Here is a 15753-nt window from a genome sequence, read left to right as displayed (position 1 = left end):
TATTTTCTTACATAGCCAAATACAGCCATCAAAATAAAAAATTAATATTTATACTGTACTATTATTTACAGACCTTATTCAGATTTTGCTATAATTATCCCAATAATATTTTTTGTAAAAAATCCCAGATGATGCATCGCATTCAGTTATTATGTCTCCTTAGTTTCCTCTCATCTGACACAGTTTCTCAGTCTTTGTGTTTTATGATATATCAGAAAATGTTTTTGGGAGTATAGGCCAGTTTTTTGTTGAATGTCCCTGAATTTGACTTTGATGTTTCTTTAAAATTAGATGCAGGTTCTGCATTTTTCGTAGGAATACCACAGCAGCAATGTCATGTTCCTATCAGTACATCACAGCAGGAAGCACACGATGTCAGTTTGTCCCATCATAGGTGATCATTTGGTTAGGGTGGTATCTGCCTGGTTTCTCTGCCGTTAAATTGTTGTTTTTCTCTTTGAAATTAAGTATCTTATTGGGAGATATTTTGAAACAATGTAAATACCCCATTACTCTTTTATAGTTTTCCTAATCATTTTTTTCTTTTATCTTCTAGAATGGTACTGGGAATGTCTTTTGCGACCATGGTTTTACAAGATACTTGCTGTGGTTCTGTCCATCTTCTCCGTAATTGTTGTGTGGTCAGAGTGCACATTCTTTAGCACTACTCCTGTCTTATCCCTCTTTGCGGTCTTCATACAGCTGGCAGAAAAAACGTATAATTATATTTATATAGAGGTCAGTTTATTTTATGTCTGTCATAAATAGATGTCACTTCGTAGTATAATCCTTAACTATTTTCTCCATGTATTTCTTCTAGTAAAAATGAAAGCCGTGAAGTTTTCTGCAGTGTTGTTATTTAAACTTCCAGAAATGTGCTTCATTATTTTACCCACGCTATAGAAACTAATAACTATTTGAGGAGAGATGAAAAGTTGCAAGATAGTGCAAAAATCTGAGAATCTTTTTTTTTTTTTTTTTTTTTTTGGAGGCAGAATCTTGCTCTGTCACCCAGGTTGGAGTGTAGTGGCGTGAACATGGCTCACTGCAGCCTCGATTTTCCAGGCTCAAGAGATCCTCTCACTTTAGCCTCCCAAGTAGCTGGGCCTACAGTCATGCACCACCATCCCCTGCTAATTTTTGTATTTTTTTGTAGAGTCAGAGTTTGCCATATTGCCCAGGCTGGTCTGGAACTCTTGCACTCAAGTGATCCTCCTGCTTCAGCCTCCCGAAGTGCTGGGATTACAGACGTGAACCATCACACTTGGCCCTAGGAATACTTTGATTATATTTATGCCAGTAAAGCTATATAACTTGTAGACCTTATGTGAGGAGTTGCCAAGAGAATGGGAAAACAGGCTCACATTAGAAGGTAGATTTGAAACTTTTGGATCTAGGATGTTAAACAGTTTGAAATGTAGGTTTTTTCCTAATCTTAGTGGGTGATTTAAAAATTCTCTATTACTGTATTTCAATTATAGAGCATCAATAAATGTTAGAAATGGAGGCTAGACTGGGCGTGGTGGCTGTAATCCCAGCTCTTTGGGAGGCAGAGGCGGGTGGATCACAAGGTCAGGAGTTTGAGACCAGCCTGGCAAACATGGTGAAACCCCATCTCTACTAAAAATACAAAAATTAGCTGCGCATGGTAGCACATGCCTGTAATCCCAGCTACTCAGGAGGCTGAGGCAGGAGAATCACTTGAACCCAGGAGGTAGAGGTTGCAGTGAGCCGAGATTGCGCCACTGCACTCCAGCCTCGGCTACAGGGCCCAGACTCCGTCTCAAAAAAAGAAAAAAAAATGAAAGATAATGCTTGTAATTGTTAAGTGCTAAAGTCTGTTTGTTTTAAACAAACTGCTTTGTTTTTGTTTTTTTCCAGATTGCTTGCTTCCTTTCCATCTTCTTCCTAAGTATCTGTGTTTATTCTACTGTGTTCAGGATTCGTGTATTTAACTATTATTACTTGGCTTCACATCACCAGACTGATGCTTATAGCCTTCTTTTCAGTGGCATGTAAGTAGGATTATGTTTAGAAACAAGAGAAATGTCATCATTGAGTGTATTCTTATGGATCTTTTATTTTTGCTTACAGGTGTTCCACTAACATCTATATTTCTATCAGCTAATTGATTAGGTTTACATATTAAATTGATGTTTGTTGATTGCCAGCTAACTCCTGCTTGAGTTTTAAGGTTAAAGTAGGTGTGCTGGGTTAGGCTAGAAGGCAGAAGAAACATACTTAGTGAGCCTGGATTTACCAACCAGAGATTAGCAAGTAGTAGAAACAATGGAGAGTTTAGAGACTAAGTCAGACCTAGATGGTGTCCTAAGATTCAGTGGTCTGCCACTGAGTTGAGGAGGACTGAGAAAACCAAAAAGAACAATTTTTCCTGAGGAATTTAGAGAGGATTTAGAGAGACATCTTCAAGTTGGGTGAGATTGTACAATCTATTAGTTTTTCTTACTGTTAAATGAGTCCTATGAGGTATTTATAAAGGATGAACTTAGATAATTTTGTAGAGGAGTTGATATCTAAAGTATTTTTAAGCATCTTTTTTGTTGTTTTCCAAATAATTATGGACTCACAGGAAGTTGCAAATATAGTACAAAAAGTCCTATGTAACCTTCACTCTACCCCCAGTGATATCAAAACCGGGAAATGAGAGTCAAACATTACTGTTAGCTATATACTACAGACTTTAGTTCTCACCATTTTTTTAATCCTTCATTCATTTGTGCGTGTGTGTGTGTGTGTGTGTGTGTGTGTGTGTGTGTAGATGTGTAGATTCCTGTAGGCACCAACACAATCAAGATTCAGAACAGTTCTGTCACCACAAAAGAATTCTCTCATATTATGTTTTTTTTTTATTCATACCCACACTTTATTCTCCCCAGCCCCAATTATCCACGTGGGTTTGTAAGGCATTCTTTTTATTTGGACAGAATTGAACAACTTTATGTCTGTGCTTGTCAGAATGACATATGTTGATACAACTTCAGTTCTTTTATGTACTGAATACAATTCACCTTGAGGATGTTACTGTCCTTGTCATGCTGTGAGATGGATTTTACAGATGACTTAGTTGTAAGAGATGCATGCAAAGGCATTCCACAGTTTGTGGGGATAAAGCAATGGCAGAAACCATAAAAGCAAGGAGCTTGAGTCTGTAGTCATGTAGGCATTGATGTGGCAATTTTCAGAATAACTCTCAAGTGAGGGCAGGTCACATTAAGAATTCAAAGTATATATAAAGCAAATAGATGAAAATTTTAGCTATAATTATCTGAAATGTTTTTAATACATCTCAGTATAATATAAAATGTATTTTGCTGCTTTACTTTTTATATACATATTTTTAAATGTTTGTTGCAGGCTATTTTGCCGTTTGACACCTCCTTTATGTCTTAATTTCTTGGGTTTGACCCATATGGATTCATCTATCTCTCACAAGAATACTCAGCCAACTGCTTACACATCTGTAAGTGTGGTCAGAAAATGGAATTCCTTAGTTTCACTATCTATATGAGATGCTGTTATTGTGAAATTTCTTTTAATGCCAGCAGAAAAGTTCTACAGTGCTACTGGTAAAATTTTCTCTTAAAGATTGTATATGTATTACTATTGACTGGATAAAAGTGATTTTGCTTCTTTTATGATAAAAATGTTTTTTGGTTCATATAGGTTGTCTAACTGAGCAGTATCAAAAGAATTGACCTATACTAATATTAACTTTATATTTATAGTCAATGTATGTGATAATTTTGAGTAATAATTACATTAATTTTCCTTAAGAAAAACCTCAATAAAAAGCAGATTTTAAAAAATAAGTCCATTTACTGCTTTTTTTCTACTTTTTAAAAAGTTCAAATGGATTGGCATAACTGGTTATAGGCAAATTTTCTAATGAAGGAAAGGAATGGAAATTATAGAGCTATTCCAATTTAACTTACTTTTTTCTTGCTCTTCAGATTATGGGTTCCATGAAAGTTTTATCCTTTATTGCAGATGGATTCTATATATATTATCCTATGTTGGTGGTAATTCTCTGCATTGCTACTTATTTTAGGTAAGAAACTTAACATTATTTTTTCTTTTGCTCCTAAATCTGGATATCCTTTCTCTTTAAAACTCTTTTCAGTGTTTACTGATTGAGTTTCAGTTTGTTTTATTGTGGCTTTGGAGAAGCTGGGGATAGTTTAAAGGGAGTACTGGAGTGATCAGGTGCTATTCTCCCTCTAAAAAATTTAAAGAAAAAAGAGGTAGAGTTATTATTCTATTATAATAAATAATATTATTTTAACATTATTCTATTTAGGCTACAAAATGATAGGATTAATTACAGAGTGTTAACTCTTTAAGTCCTGGCCTTTGACACTGACAGCTAGCGTAGCCTGCAAAACACCCTTCTGTCCAGCTTTTTTCTAATGACATAAATTAGCCTTGGAGCTTTCCAATAATTATTGCTGGGTGTCTAGATGCTTCAGACCATGGCCAGAACAAAGGGTCAGGTGAGGACCAATTGTAATCACGCTGTACATTAAGACTAGAGGAGAAATTTTCTCCTGTGTCGGAAAGCACATGGAATGCTCTTTTCATGGAATTTGAATGAATGGTAGAATCTAGGCAGGAGTGAGATTCAAAAGGGTTTAAAGGATAGGTGTACTTGGCTTCTAGCATCTGTCTTTCCTTCTTTTTATATTGCCAGGCCTCCTCATCCTGTACTCTGCCCTCTTTCATTGCCTAAGTGCTCCATAACATACCCAAAATACCACTTTTTCAAAAACACTTAAAAATGTTCATTGCTTACTCTTCTGAGAAAAATAAATTTTATCTACTTACTTTATTTAAATCTTCCAATACCATTTTATAGTTGTTACAGATAATATCTACTAACATTACAGTAATGAGTAAACAGATATTGTTTAAAATACATTCTCTATTGAATTTTTAAAAATATATTTTACTTTCTCATAAGTAAAATAACTAAAAGATTATAACTTCAAATTGTAGCAGGATGAGCCACAGACAAGAACCCCTCAGACACCAAGTTGTAGAAGGAAAGGGCTTTATTCAGCTGGGAGCATCGGCAGACTCACGTCTTCAAAAACCGAGCTCCCCGAGTGAGCAATTCTTGCCCCTTTTAAGGGCTTACAACTCTAAGGGGATCTGCGTGAGGGTTGTGATTATTGAACAAGCAGGGGGTATGTGACTGGGGGCTGTATGCACCAGTAATTAGAATGGAACAGAACAGGACAGGGATTTTCACGACGCTTTTCCATACAATGTCTGAAATCTATAGATAACACAAACAGTTAGGTCAGGGGCTGATGTTTAACTACCAGGCCCAGGGTGCGGTGCTGGGCTGTCTGCCAGTGGATTCCATTTCTACCTTTTAGTTTTTACTTCTTCTTTCTTTATAGGCAGAAATAGGGCATAAGACAATATGAGGGGTGTTCTCCTCCCTTAAAATAATACTTTTAATATGAACTGATAGCAAATCTAATATTTTGAGTGTTTTCTTTAGGTGGAGAAGACAGTAACAGATCTACAGTGTGAAAATGAAGTATTAAAGGAGAGTCTAGTCATACTTTGTGTGCCTAAAACTATGTTTTTATTATGTGCTTAATTATTTGAAAAGTTAATAAAGTGGAACATTAAGAACTTGTAATATATAAATTTTTTTAATGTTAGCACTTATGTTGGCAAGATTAGCATTTCTTCTTACCTTGTTAGATGGTTGTATGGATCAAGTGATATGGGGCAGAATAATGCTCTGTCAACTATAAAATCTTAGCTATAAGGAATCACTATGTCTAGAGAAAGGAAAATTGTTTAATATAATCATTAAAAGTGTCTTTCTAATCAGGATAAACTTTGAGTGCCATTTTATCTTTAAGGGGAAAAAAAGTTAATTTTCAGATTAACTCACAGAATAGATGTTCTGTTATAGAACACCCGAAGCAATGCCTTACTAACATTTCAATGATAGGTTGACTTGATAAGTTCATTTTCATTTGAAATGCTGCCAGAATTAGTCTAATTCCCATGCTATTAGCAACACAGCCACACCCAGAGTGAATATTCAGACTTACCTGCCTAGAGAGCGTAATGTTGTTTCCTGACACTTTAGACAAAGATAAAACCTTCCCAGAGACAGGGATCTAATTCTGAGCTTCTCATCCCAGAGTATTGTACTCTCACAAGGATATGAACATGGTAAGGAAATGTTTGAAGTCAGAGAGTTAACATAATCATCTGCAAAACCCCAATTTTACCCACTGGTAATACATAATAAATATTTTTTGTATGAATGAAACAAGTAGATATATTATGGATTAGCTAGATATTTACACCTTTTTCCTGCCAAATGGAATGGAGATCTTCACTTTTTCTAAATTGCTTTCCTGTTTTCCCTTTGTGTCTCTCTCGCTGTCTCCTTCACCACTTTCTCTTCCCTTCTCCTCCCTCTCTGTGTAGAAGTACATCATTGAAAAAGTTTGAGAACTAATACAATAAAAAGAACAGCTTGGTTTTTGTCTGGGATTTAAATTCTAAGTCTGTCATTTATTAAGGGCTCTTTAGCAAAGTATTTAACCCCTTAGGCCTATTTTCTTACCTGGTAAGTGATATTTATCTCTTAGAGTGATAGTAAAACTTAAATAAGAAGGCATCTGTAAATTATCTGATGTATAGTTGGATCTTAAACAAATATTAATCCTGCCTATTCACCTATCGTTTCCTTCCTTGTGTTCCATATTTTCAGTATTCTCATCTTGTACAACAATCAAATTTAAAGTAAATAGCAAATAAGATATAAGGTAGTAGGCTTCAGATAGGATATAGTAATTAATTTGTAGTGTATAAAAGCTATTTAAATAGTTAACTAGATCAGAGGGAAAAATTGCTCTTACATTATTATAGTTATCATTTTAGCATCTTGGTGTAATTGTTTTCTGAAGGTATGCTGATAACTTGACTTAATTGACATCTATAAGAAACCTGAATATAGTGCATACCCTAATCAGTGAAGTACAGGGCATACACTTCTTAGAAAGGGAGATAAGTGGTACTTCTTGAAGCATGTCAGATGTGACTGTAGATAACTGTATGATAACAGGTAATGAAGCATAGTCTTCTTTTGGAGTGACAATGCTAAAGGACAATTCATCTAAATATTTACAATGTGAAATAATGCTTGTCTTTTTTAAAAACCTGCTTTTATTAGTTTGGGAACCCGTTGTTTGAATCTGCTTGGTTTCCAGCAGTTTATGGGAGATGATGATATGACATCAGACTTAGTTAATGAAGGAAAAGAATTAATCAGAAAAGGTAAGATTTGTCTTTTAAAATAAATGAAGTGAAAATACTAAATGCTAAGACTCAAAATACAAAATTAATATTTGTATAGTTTGTGAATAATTTTTAATCTATCCTAAGAAATTATCAATTAATGCAAATTTTTAGCTAAAAATGTACATGTAGCCTTCCTAGCAAAAATAATTTGAAAACATAAATAATTGTTTTATCTGTCTTTAAGAAATTCTGAAGCTTAAATTATTAGTATGTCTGCAACTAGATAACACCCTTGTTTGGTCTTGGAATCATTTTCATGTTTACCTTGAAACATAATTGCCAAATTCTGTACAGTTATAAAGTTCATTAATTTAAAGAATCATCAGTTTGATACTGCATGGGAAATCATTCAAGCAAAGGCTACTTTTTTAGAATATGATGATCATTAATAGCCTGTTACAATACATGGCACTCTGGTAGAATCAAATCACAAAACTAAGTGTATTAAATTTACTGATATTCAAAGTCATGGTAGCATGGAGGGAAAAACAGTTGACTTTTGGGACGTTGGTTCTTAGACATTCTCCCTACTTGAGTCTGGGGCTTTTGTGTGATTATGGGTTGAATGTAAGCCAAAATATATTGCAGCTCCAAAATAAGTTAGTGTAGCCTTCACATGCTCTCCTATTAGACCTCATATGGCATAGTACATCCAGTCCTGGGTAAGATTTTTAAGAATAAGACTGATAAATTAAAAGGTATTTAGAGAAGGACAGCTAGAATCATGAGTCTGTAGAGCGTATCCTGTGGGAAAAAAGTGAAAACATCATGTCTGTAACCTAAAGAGAGTAACCAAGAAAACCACTCATACAGAAAGAAGAGAAGTATGAACTTAACTTAGAAGACAGGAATAAAAGAGAATGGAATTTACAGAGAAACAAATTTCAGGTCATTGTGAGAAAGAACTCTTTGTTCACTAAAGTTATTTAAACAGAGACTACAGGGCCATCTGCAACAAAAATACGGAAGGCATTCACTATTGAGTGAGGTAACCTCTCAAATTCTTTCCAGCAATAACCTATAACATTTGATTTTGTGATAATTTAAAAGAAATATCAGTCATAGCCCGATATCTTTACTTCAGTTACACTATGTCTGATTAGACCATGTTATGCCGTATTTGAGATCATTTTTCTGTCTTTAGAGAAGAGAAAAAGGCAAAGACAAGAAGAAGGCGAAAATCGAAGAAGAGTAAGTATGGTATTAACTTCTGTAATCTGAAGATTAATTTGAAATATTTCTTAAGAATCTTACTAATTTGGAGTAATTAGCTAAAGACAAAAAAAAAAACAGTGGGAAAATGTTATAAGATATTTTTAAAGAAAGGGAATTTTAATACTTTCAGGTATATACACTAAGTATCCTGACAGACCTGTTCTAAAAGCCATTAGTAATAAATTACTTCGTGTTTGGCGTCGAGCAGCTTCTTGCCTAAAGTAGGTGCTCCATGAATATTTGTTGAATGAATAAATAAATAAATTTGTGTATTCTTGCTATTAAAGTGGTTTTGATTGCTTTAAAATTGTTTCTCTTTCTTTGGTGCTGTGATATTAATTTTATTCCTCCTTAATTTTTCTTTAAGCCTCCATTTTCTGAGGCAAACTAACCTCCTAGAAAGTGAAAAGGCAAAAATTGAGTAAAATCTAATTATAATTACCACATATTTTTAACAAATAGGTGTATCTACTGGCAAAGTAAAGACTAACTAATAGTTGTCTTTGTGTATCTTCATATATGTGTATCTTCTTTATTTCAGAAGGCAGAACTAGAACCAAAGAGTAGAAGTTACTAGAGATAGATTTTTCTTCTCTATGAGAATTTCTATAATTACATGATTTACCAGAATTGCAATAGGCTTCTCAGACATAGAAAATTACATGCTATCTAGTCAGAGAGCCAAAAAGCATCTGGCAAGGATGTTTTAGAATGAGACCCTGCACTGCATGGAAAGTTGCATTAGGTGATTTCTAATGTCCCTTTCAATGCTAAGAATTTAGTGAGTAGAATCCAGTTAATATGGTTTTACTACATTTAAGATGACTCATAATGCTGCGTGAGTCATAGACTAATTATGTTTGTATACAGCTTTAGCTGTTGACTTTTTAGCTCTAATATTTGTAGTTTATTTGAGTGAAAGAAAATTTTGTTAACATGTATTAGTCATTATGGGTTCTTATAACTTTTGCTTGGTCTAAGTAAGCTTGTAGTAATATTGTTTTACATTTTAGATAGATGAATAACAAAGTTAGCAAAAATGTCTCTGTCATTTGTAGAAGTTAAAGTTTATAGAGACTGTGACTTCAACAAATCATATAAAAATAAAAACATTGACCTATGATTTTTAGAGGTACTAGGATAATTATATTGATTACCAATGAATTTCTGATGAAAATAAATTTATTACATTGCATATGTAATCTCTTGATATTAATGGATTATTTTCTGTTCTCTTGTTATATATTTATTTGTGCCTCTTTTCAGGAATGGAAAGAACGTTATGGACACAATAGAGAAGATTCCACTAGGAACAGAAATATCCATACTGACCCCAAAGAGTCAAACTTCTCAGATGTTAATACCAACCGTTGTAAGTAGTTTATCTTCTAGTTGACTTGGAAATCGTTTTCTTATGCTTGCTTGCATAGAGATTGAGTATTAGAATACTCATCCAGAAATGCCTTTGTAGAATTATGAATGTGTATTTGCAGTGACTTTTTTTTTTTTTTCCACATTCCTCAGTATATAGAAGGAAGAGGAAGCTCAAAATATGTACTCTGGTAGGGAAACGAGAAACTGGGGCATCAAAGAAATAGTTTAAAGTATAGTAACCCTAAATAATGTAAGCACTTATCCCAGGTATGTTCTAGACAGGTGTTAATTCTACTATTTACCTTGATGTTTTTCCTTCCTATTAATTGGTGTAGGTTATTTGATCATTTTTGTAATAATTTATTGACTGACCCATATAAGTTAGGCATATTCCCAGGTATACAGCAATACAAAGAAGGTATGCTTCTTGTCCTCAGGATGCTCATAATTGAGTGAGGGACTGATACCAGACAGAAGCCATCTGCCACCAGGGTGGGTTTGGAAACCTTCCTGTGTCACTGACCCACACTGACATGAGGCAGAAGCTATTTAGGAGGTGCTAGGAAACCAGTTTTTCCTAGAACCTCGAGCTGAATAGAAGAAAGAGGTTGTTTCTGGGAGAGATGTAAGATTGCTGAGGCTTCAGTGCACAGAGGATGGAGGAGAAAAACTGAGCACTCTCACCCACTCAGCTACAAGTTTCGCACTGAGTACCAAGCAATAGTAGTCAATTGTTGGAGGAGGAATAGAAACATGAAGAAGACTCCCTCTGTTTCATATCCATATCCATGCAGGGACTACTGAAATCTGAGAGTGGAAAAGGAATACTGAGAGAAACCGTCTGACACTTGAGGCCCTACTAAGTACAAAGTCATAGGATTTCATTACTAGAGAAATGTGAAGTCTGTGGGGACTTAAGGAAACTAAAGCAACAACCAAATCCAAACTCAGATCAACTATAGGTTGAGTGCAGACCTCGACAGTGACGATCTAATAGAAGAGATGTGCCCGTTCTGGGCATAAAACTATGATTTCTTTCCATCTTTTCCTTCTTTTACACATAATGTCTGGCTTTTAACCCAAAATTATGAGATATACAAGAAAGTAAGATAATATGAGCCATTTTCAAAACATAAAATAGTGAATATACCAGACCCAGAGGTGGCTCAAATACTGAAATTATCAGATAGTGCAGTGATTTTAAAATAACCAATTGGTATGTTAAATGATCTGATGGAAAGCTTGGACAATGTGCATGAACAGATAGGGGAGAATTTCACCGGAGAGATGGAAACTATACAAAAGAGCTAAATAGAAATGTTAAAAATATTTTAATTAGGCTGTGTATGATATTGTAGATTTCTCATGACAGCTCTGATGGAAGGATGCACACCTGATGCAGAAGGAATTCAGCTTGGGGAATGGAAAAAGAGGGCTTATCTTAGGAAAGAGTTTTTATAATGAAGAAATATTTCTGTAATAAGGACATGTTTAGCTGAGTATTTAAGAATGAATAGTACTTAGCCAGGTGAAGGGTATTTTAATTAGAAGGGAGACTAAATGCAGGACATTGTTGCATGAGAGAACCTTTGGGAAAATGTATGTTTTTCTCTGTAACTAAAGCATGGTGAGGCTAATAAGAGAGGGGGCCACAGAGGTAGTTGAGGAACAGATATTGTCATTCTCCGGTGTTTGGATTTGGGGCTGGGCACTGTGGCTCATGCCTGTGAGGCTGGGGTGGGTGGATCACCTGAGGTTAGGAGTTCGAGACCAACATAGCTAACATGGTGAAATGCCGTCTCTACTAAAAATACAAAAAGTAGCTGGGCATGGTGGTATGCACCTGTAATCCCAGCTACTCAGGAGGCTGAAACAGGAGAATTGCTTGAACCCAGGAGGCGGAAGTTGTAGTGAGCCAAGATCATGTCACTGAACTCCAACCTGGGCAACAGAGCAAGACTCCATCTCAAAAACAAAAGAAAAAGAAGTTTGGATTTTGACCTAAAGGTAAGGTTTCAATCTGGGAAGAAGTATGATAAGATTTTTGATTTAGAAAGATGAATTTAATGGCAGTATAAAGCATAATTCTTAGGGAAGTGAGATATAGAAACCATTTCAGAGACTGTTTGGTAATGCAGTCAAGAAATAATTAGGACCTAAAATAAGGCAGTTGTCCTGGAGATGAAAAGAAAAGGATTTATTTGAAGGATTTTAGGGTAGAATAAATAGGAAAGGGCTGAAGCTTTAGTTACAACTGGGAAATAGGATTCTGTAAAGGGATTTGGACGCTTGCTTACCATAGAGTGGAAGGAAGTTTACAGAATGGAAAAATCTGGCAAGACGGGAGAATGCTTAAGAAAGGAGAAATCACAAAGCCATAGGATGATGAATTAGAGAGAATCTAGCATGTATTGGGCGATTGCAATTTGCTGAGTGAGTGACAGAAAAGATGAAGAGACTTGCATTTAGGACAAAGTCCAAGCTTACAAAAATGTAAATATGATATAATTGGCTTGCATTAAGCTCTCAGAAAGAACTATATCCTAAAGCTGTTGTAAATTTACTTGGACTCCTCTGAACAACATTGTGAAAATTTGGTTTGTTTATAAAGAAATCCCTATCCACATAGAGAAGGGAAAGTTAGTTTTCTTTAGCTACTATCTGGTATGATAATCATTAGCCACATGCGGCTATTGAGCACTTGGAACATGTTGAAATGATAATATTTTGGATATATTGTGTTTAAATATATTAAAATTAATTTCACTTGTTTCTTTTTCCTTTTTAATATAGCTACTAGAAAATTTCTAATTAAATATCAGCTTGCATTCTCTTTCTATTGGCTAGTGCTACCCATACTCTTGCCTTATGTTAAAAAGACACACCTTTTTTTAAGAGTTTGAGCTGATTACACCTTAAAGTCCTAGCCAAGAAATGAGGTTTACTGTAAAACCAACTCAAACTACTTTTGTTAATGAACAGTTGCACCATTGTGATACCGTAGTTAAATGTTAATTCTGAGTTACACTAATGAAATGTTTGCACTGTATCTGCTTCTGAGCTTAGAGAGCTTCTTAGCTAACTACAAGGCTAGAGAACTTTTCCTTGCTATATTCTATTATACTGCTTATAATTTTAATCTGATTTTAAGGAACCATGTAGTTATCTTTTCTTATGTTCTTTATCTTCACAATGAAAATTCAGATTCCTTGGAATTTTGATTTTTCTTTCTGTACCTCCATAGACTGGGACCCATAAATTAATAGACAGTAGGGAAGTAGACGTTTTTCCCCCTTCCTTTGCAGCTGCATTCAAATATACCAGGGCTAATAACAGGACTGAAAGGGACCGGATAGAACTTCTCCAAGATGCAGAACCTTTGGATTTTAATGCAGAAACATTCACTGATGATCCTCTTGAATCTGAATCAGGAAGGTAAGTTCTGGTTGTGACATTTTAGCTCTAGCATTCCTCTAAAATTTTAATAATACATTGACTTGACAAGGTTGAAAATAAGTAAGTAAAGGTAAAAGTAAACAAGTGATAAGTAAAGGAAAATGTTCATTTTCATTAATAATAAAAAATGTATTAAGTAACTTTTGATACCTTTTTAGACTTTCTAATGCTTTTATATTTTAAAAATTATATCATCCAGTAATGATAACTAAAATTGTTATCTTCATACAATACTAGTGGAATTATAAATAAGAAAGAATAATTGAAATATATAGCAAAGGATCACAACAATATTTATATGCCTGTTTCTGATTGTCCCATTTGTGAAGTTTATTATATTTAGTAACTGCTGCATAGGAGTGTCTAGATGCCAGACACTATTCTAAGCCCTTTAACAAAAATACTGTAATTGTATGGTTGCAAATTCAGTTGGATTTAAATCCAGAGAGGCTCAGTAAGCTGCCTAGAGTCACACAACTTGTAAATGGCAAGTCAGGCATTCAAATTCCAGTATTCTGGCTAGAGTCTGTACTTTTAGCCATTATCCTATGAGGACATAATTAAATAACAGCAAAATATCATGTGCACAAAAATGTTTGCTACCTTATTGCCTCTATGCAGTGAAAACCTAGGTTATATTTATATGCAACAATTGAGAGTGGTTATTGAATTGATTAATCTCCCAGATGTGTCTTACATCCCCCACCCCTTCTTTTTTACATCTCTCACTCTGTTGTGCATATATACTAGGGACTAAAACAGTTGCTGGTTGATTTATAATTAAGTCCTTTTGGATAATGTACTTAGAGGGTAAGTTTCTGCTTTCAGCTACTGACTAGATTTTACAGTACTTACAAATTATGTGGCCACCCCCTTTTAATGTATTCTTGTTTTCTTCTCTTCCTTTATTATTTTTGATGCCTCAGATCATTTCTTTATGTTCCCTTTTTAGGTATCAGCCTGGTGGACGATATCTCTCGATGTCTCGCAGTGACATATTTAATGATGTTTAAAGTCTGAAAAAGTTTGTGGGACCACTAACCAAGGTCAACACATCAGTTCAGTCTTGATGAACATCTGTGTACCCTAGAATTTCCTCTATACTCAGTGAAAAGTGTCAAGATAACAAAAAAGACACTGAGAATTAATTATGTCTTAGGAATAATAGTTTAATGTGCATTGAATAGAGTATCACCTTTTCCAACAAGATTTATTACGTATCATTTCCTAAGCATCTGCCTTAGAAGTAGAGTTACAGTGGAAGGATTTTTAAAAGGATCAACATATGTTAAGAACATGCAGTTCAGTTTGTTTCAGATTAATTTTTTTTTTTTCAGGAGAGTTATTTTAAAGATTCAAGGAAGCCATAAGTCATACTAAATAATATTATATACAGTTTGATTATTGTGACTTTCATTTTTGTTACTTCTAAAAAATATATTCAACCTGTATTTCTCAAAGAAATGTAAGTGAATGGAGACCTCAAATAATAACTGTATTCATAAAACTCGTGTCTTAAAACAAGGCTTACTTACTAGACATAACTGAATGTAAAAAGTGCTTTTTCAAATCTGTTTGCAAACTAGTGGGGATTTTTGCATGTATAAGATGAAGATTATATTTCAACTGATGCGTGTCTGTGTATTTAGCATGTGTACTGTAATCAGGTGATAATAGTATTCCTTCAGTCTTTGTAGTAACTGGATTTTTTTATGCTTCTGGTATTGCTTTATAAAAGATTTTCATTTCAGAAAACTATGTTCACATTTGTCATTTAACCTATTGATTTAAATGTTGATCATGCCATTCAAGGATAAATCCTAAGCATTAATGGAAAACAGTGTTTTTTCTTTTTAGTAGTCAAAGAGTCCAACAAAATCCTTTAATACTTAAAGGTACCTCTTCATACTTTTTGAGAAAAAAATTGGTTATTCAAAGGTAAAAAGTGAGTCAATTTACTGTTATTACTGATACATTGTGGTTTATAGAAAACCAAACTATATTAGAATGGAAATGTGTAATAACTTGTTGGTTAAACATTCTTACTAAATAGATTGTTTTAACCTTTGTGTTTAAGCTAAATTTATGTATTATATTTTAAAGCACTAGTGTTTTATTGAAAAGTGAACATGTTTGATCTCAGCATGCTTGCAGAGAGTTTTCTTATGTCCCTAGAATATTTGCGACTCTTCCTGAATCCATGCTACATTGGGTGACCATACTTCAGCTTGCCAAATACAGTCTCAGTGTAACACCTCGTATCCTGTTTATTACTAGTAATTACTTTCACCCTCAAGTATCCCAGTTTGAAAATGAATTATATGGTTCCCCTAACTTGAAGTTAATCTTTCC

At 34.3% G+C, this 15753-nt stretch overlaps 1 protein-coding gene across 1 annotated transcript in view; it reads left to right on the top strand.

Moving 5' to 3' along the window:
- The window catches only part of LMBRD2 (LMBR1 domain containing 2), a 55999-nt gene extending 41091 nt beyond the window's left edge, over positions 1 to 14908 (top strand). The window contains exons 10-18 of the mRNA XM_023216520.3: positions 557 to 738; positions 1882 to 2015; positions 3376 to 3481; positions 3972 to 4069; positions 7229 to 7332; positions 8501 to 8547; positions 9838 to 9943; positions 13251 to 13380; positions 14354 to 14908. Coding sequence (XP_023072288.1) covers positions 557 to 738; positions 1882 to 2015; positions 3376 to 3481; positions 3972 to 4069; positions 7229 to 7332; positions 8501 to 8547; positions 9838 to 9943; positions 13251 to 13380; positions 14354 to 14414 — 968 coding nt within the window. The 3' untranslated portion in view covers positions 14415 to 14908. The remainder of the gene's footprint in view (positions 1 to 556; positions 739 to 1881; positions 2016 to 3375; positions 3482 to 3971; positions 4070 to 7228; positions 7333 to 8500; positions 8548 to 9837; positions 9944 to 13250; positions 13381 to 14353) is intronic.
- The last annotated feature ends 845 nt before the right edge of the window (positions 14909 to 15753 follow it).

This window comes from Piliocolobus tephrosceles, chromosome 4 (genome assembly GCF_002776525.5).
Source record: "Piliocolobus tephrosceles isolate RC106 chromosome 4, ASM277652v3, whole genome shotgun sequence".
Classification (NCBI taxonomy): domain Eukaryota; kingdom Metazoa; phylum Chordata; class Mammalia; order Primates; family Cercopithecidae; genus Piliocolobus; species Piliocolobus tephrosceles.
This window is presented reverse-complemented; position numbering and strand designations above follow the sequence as displayed.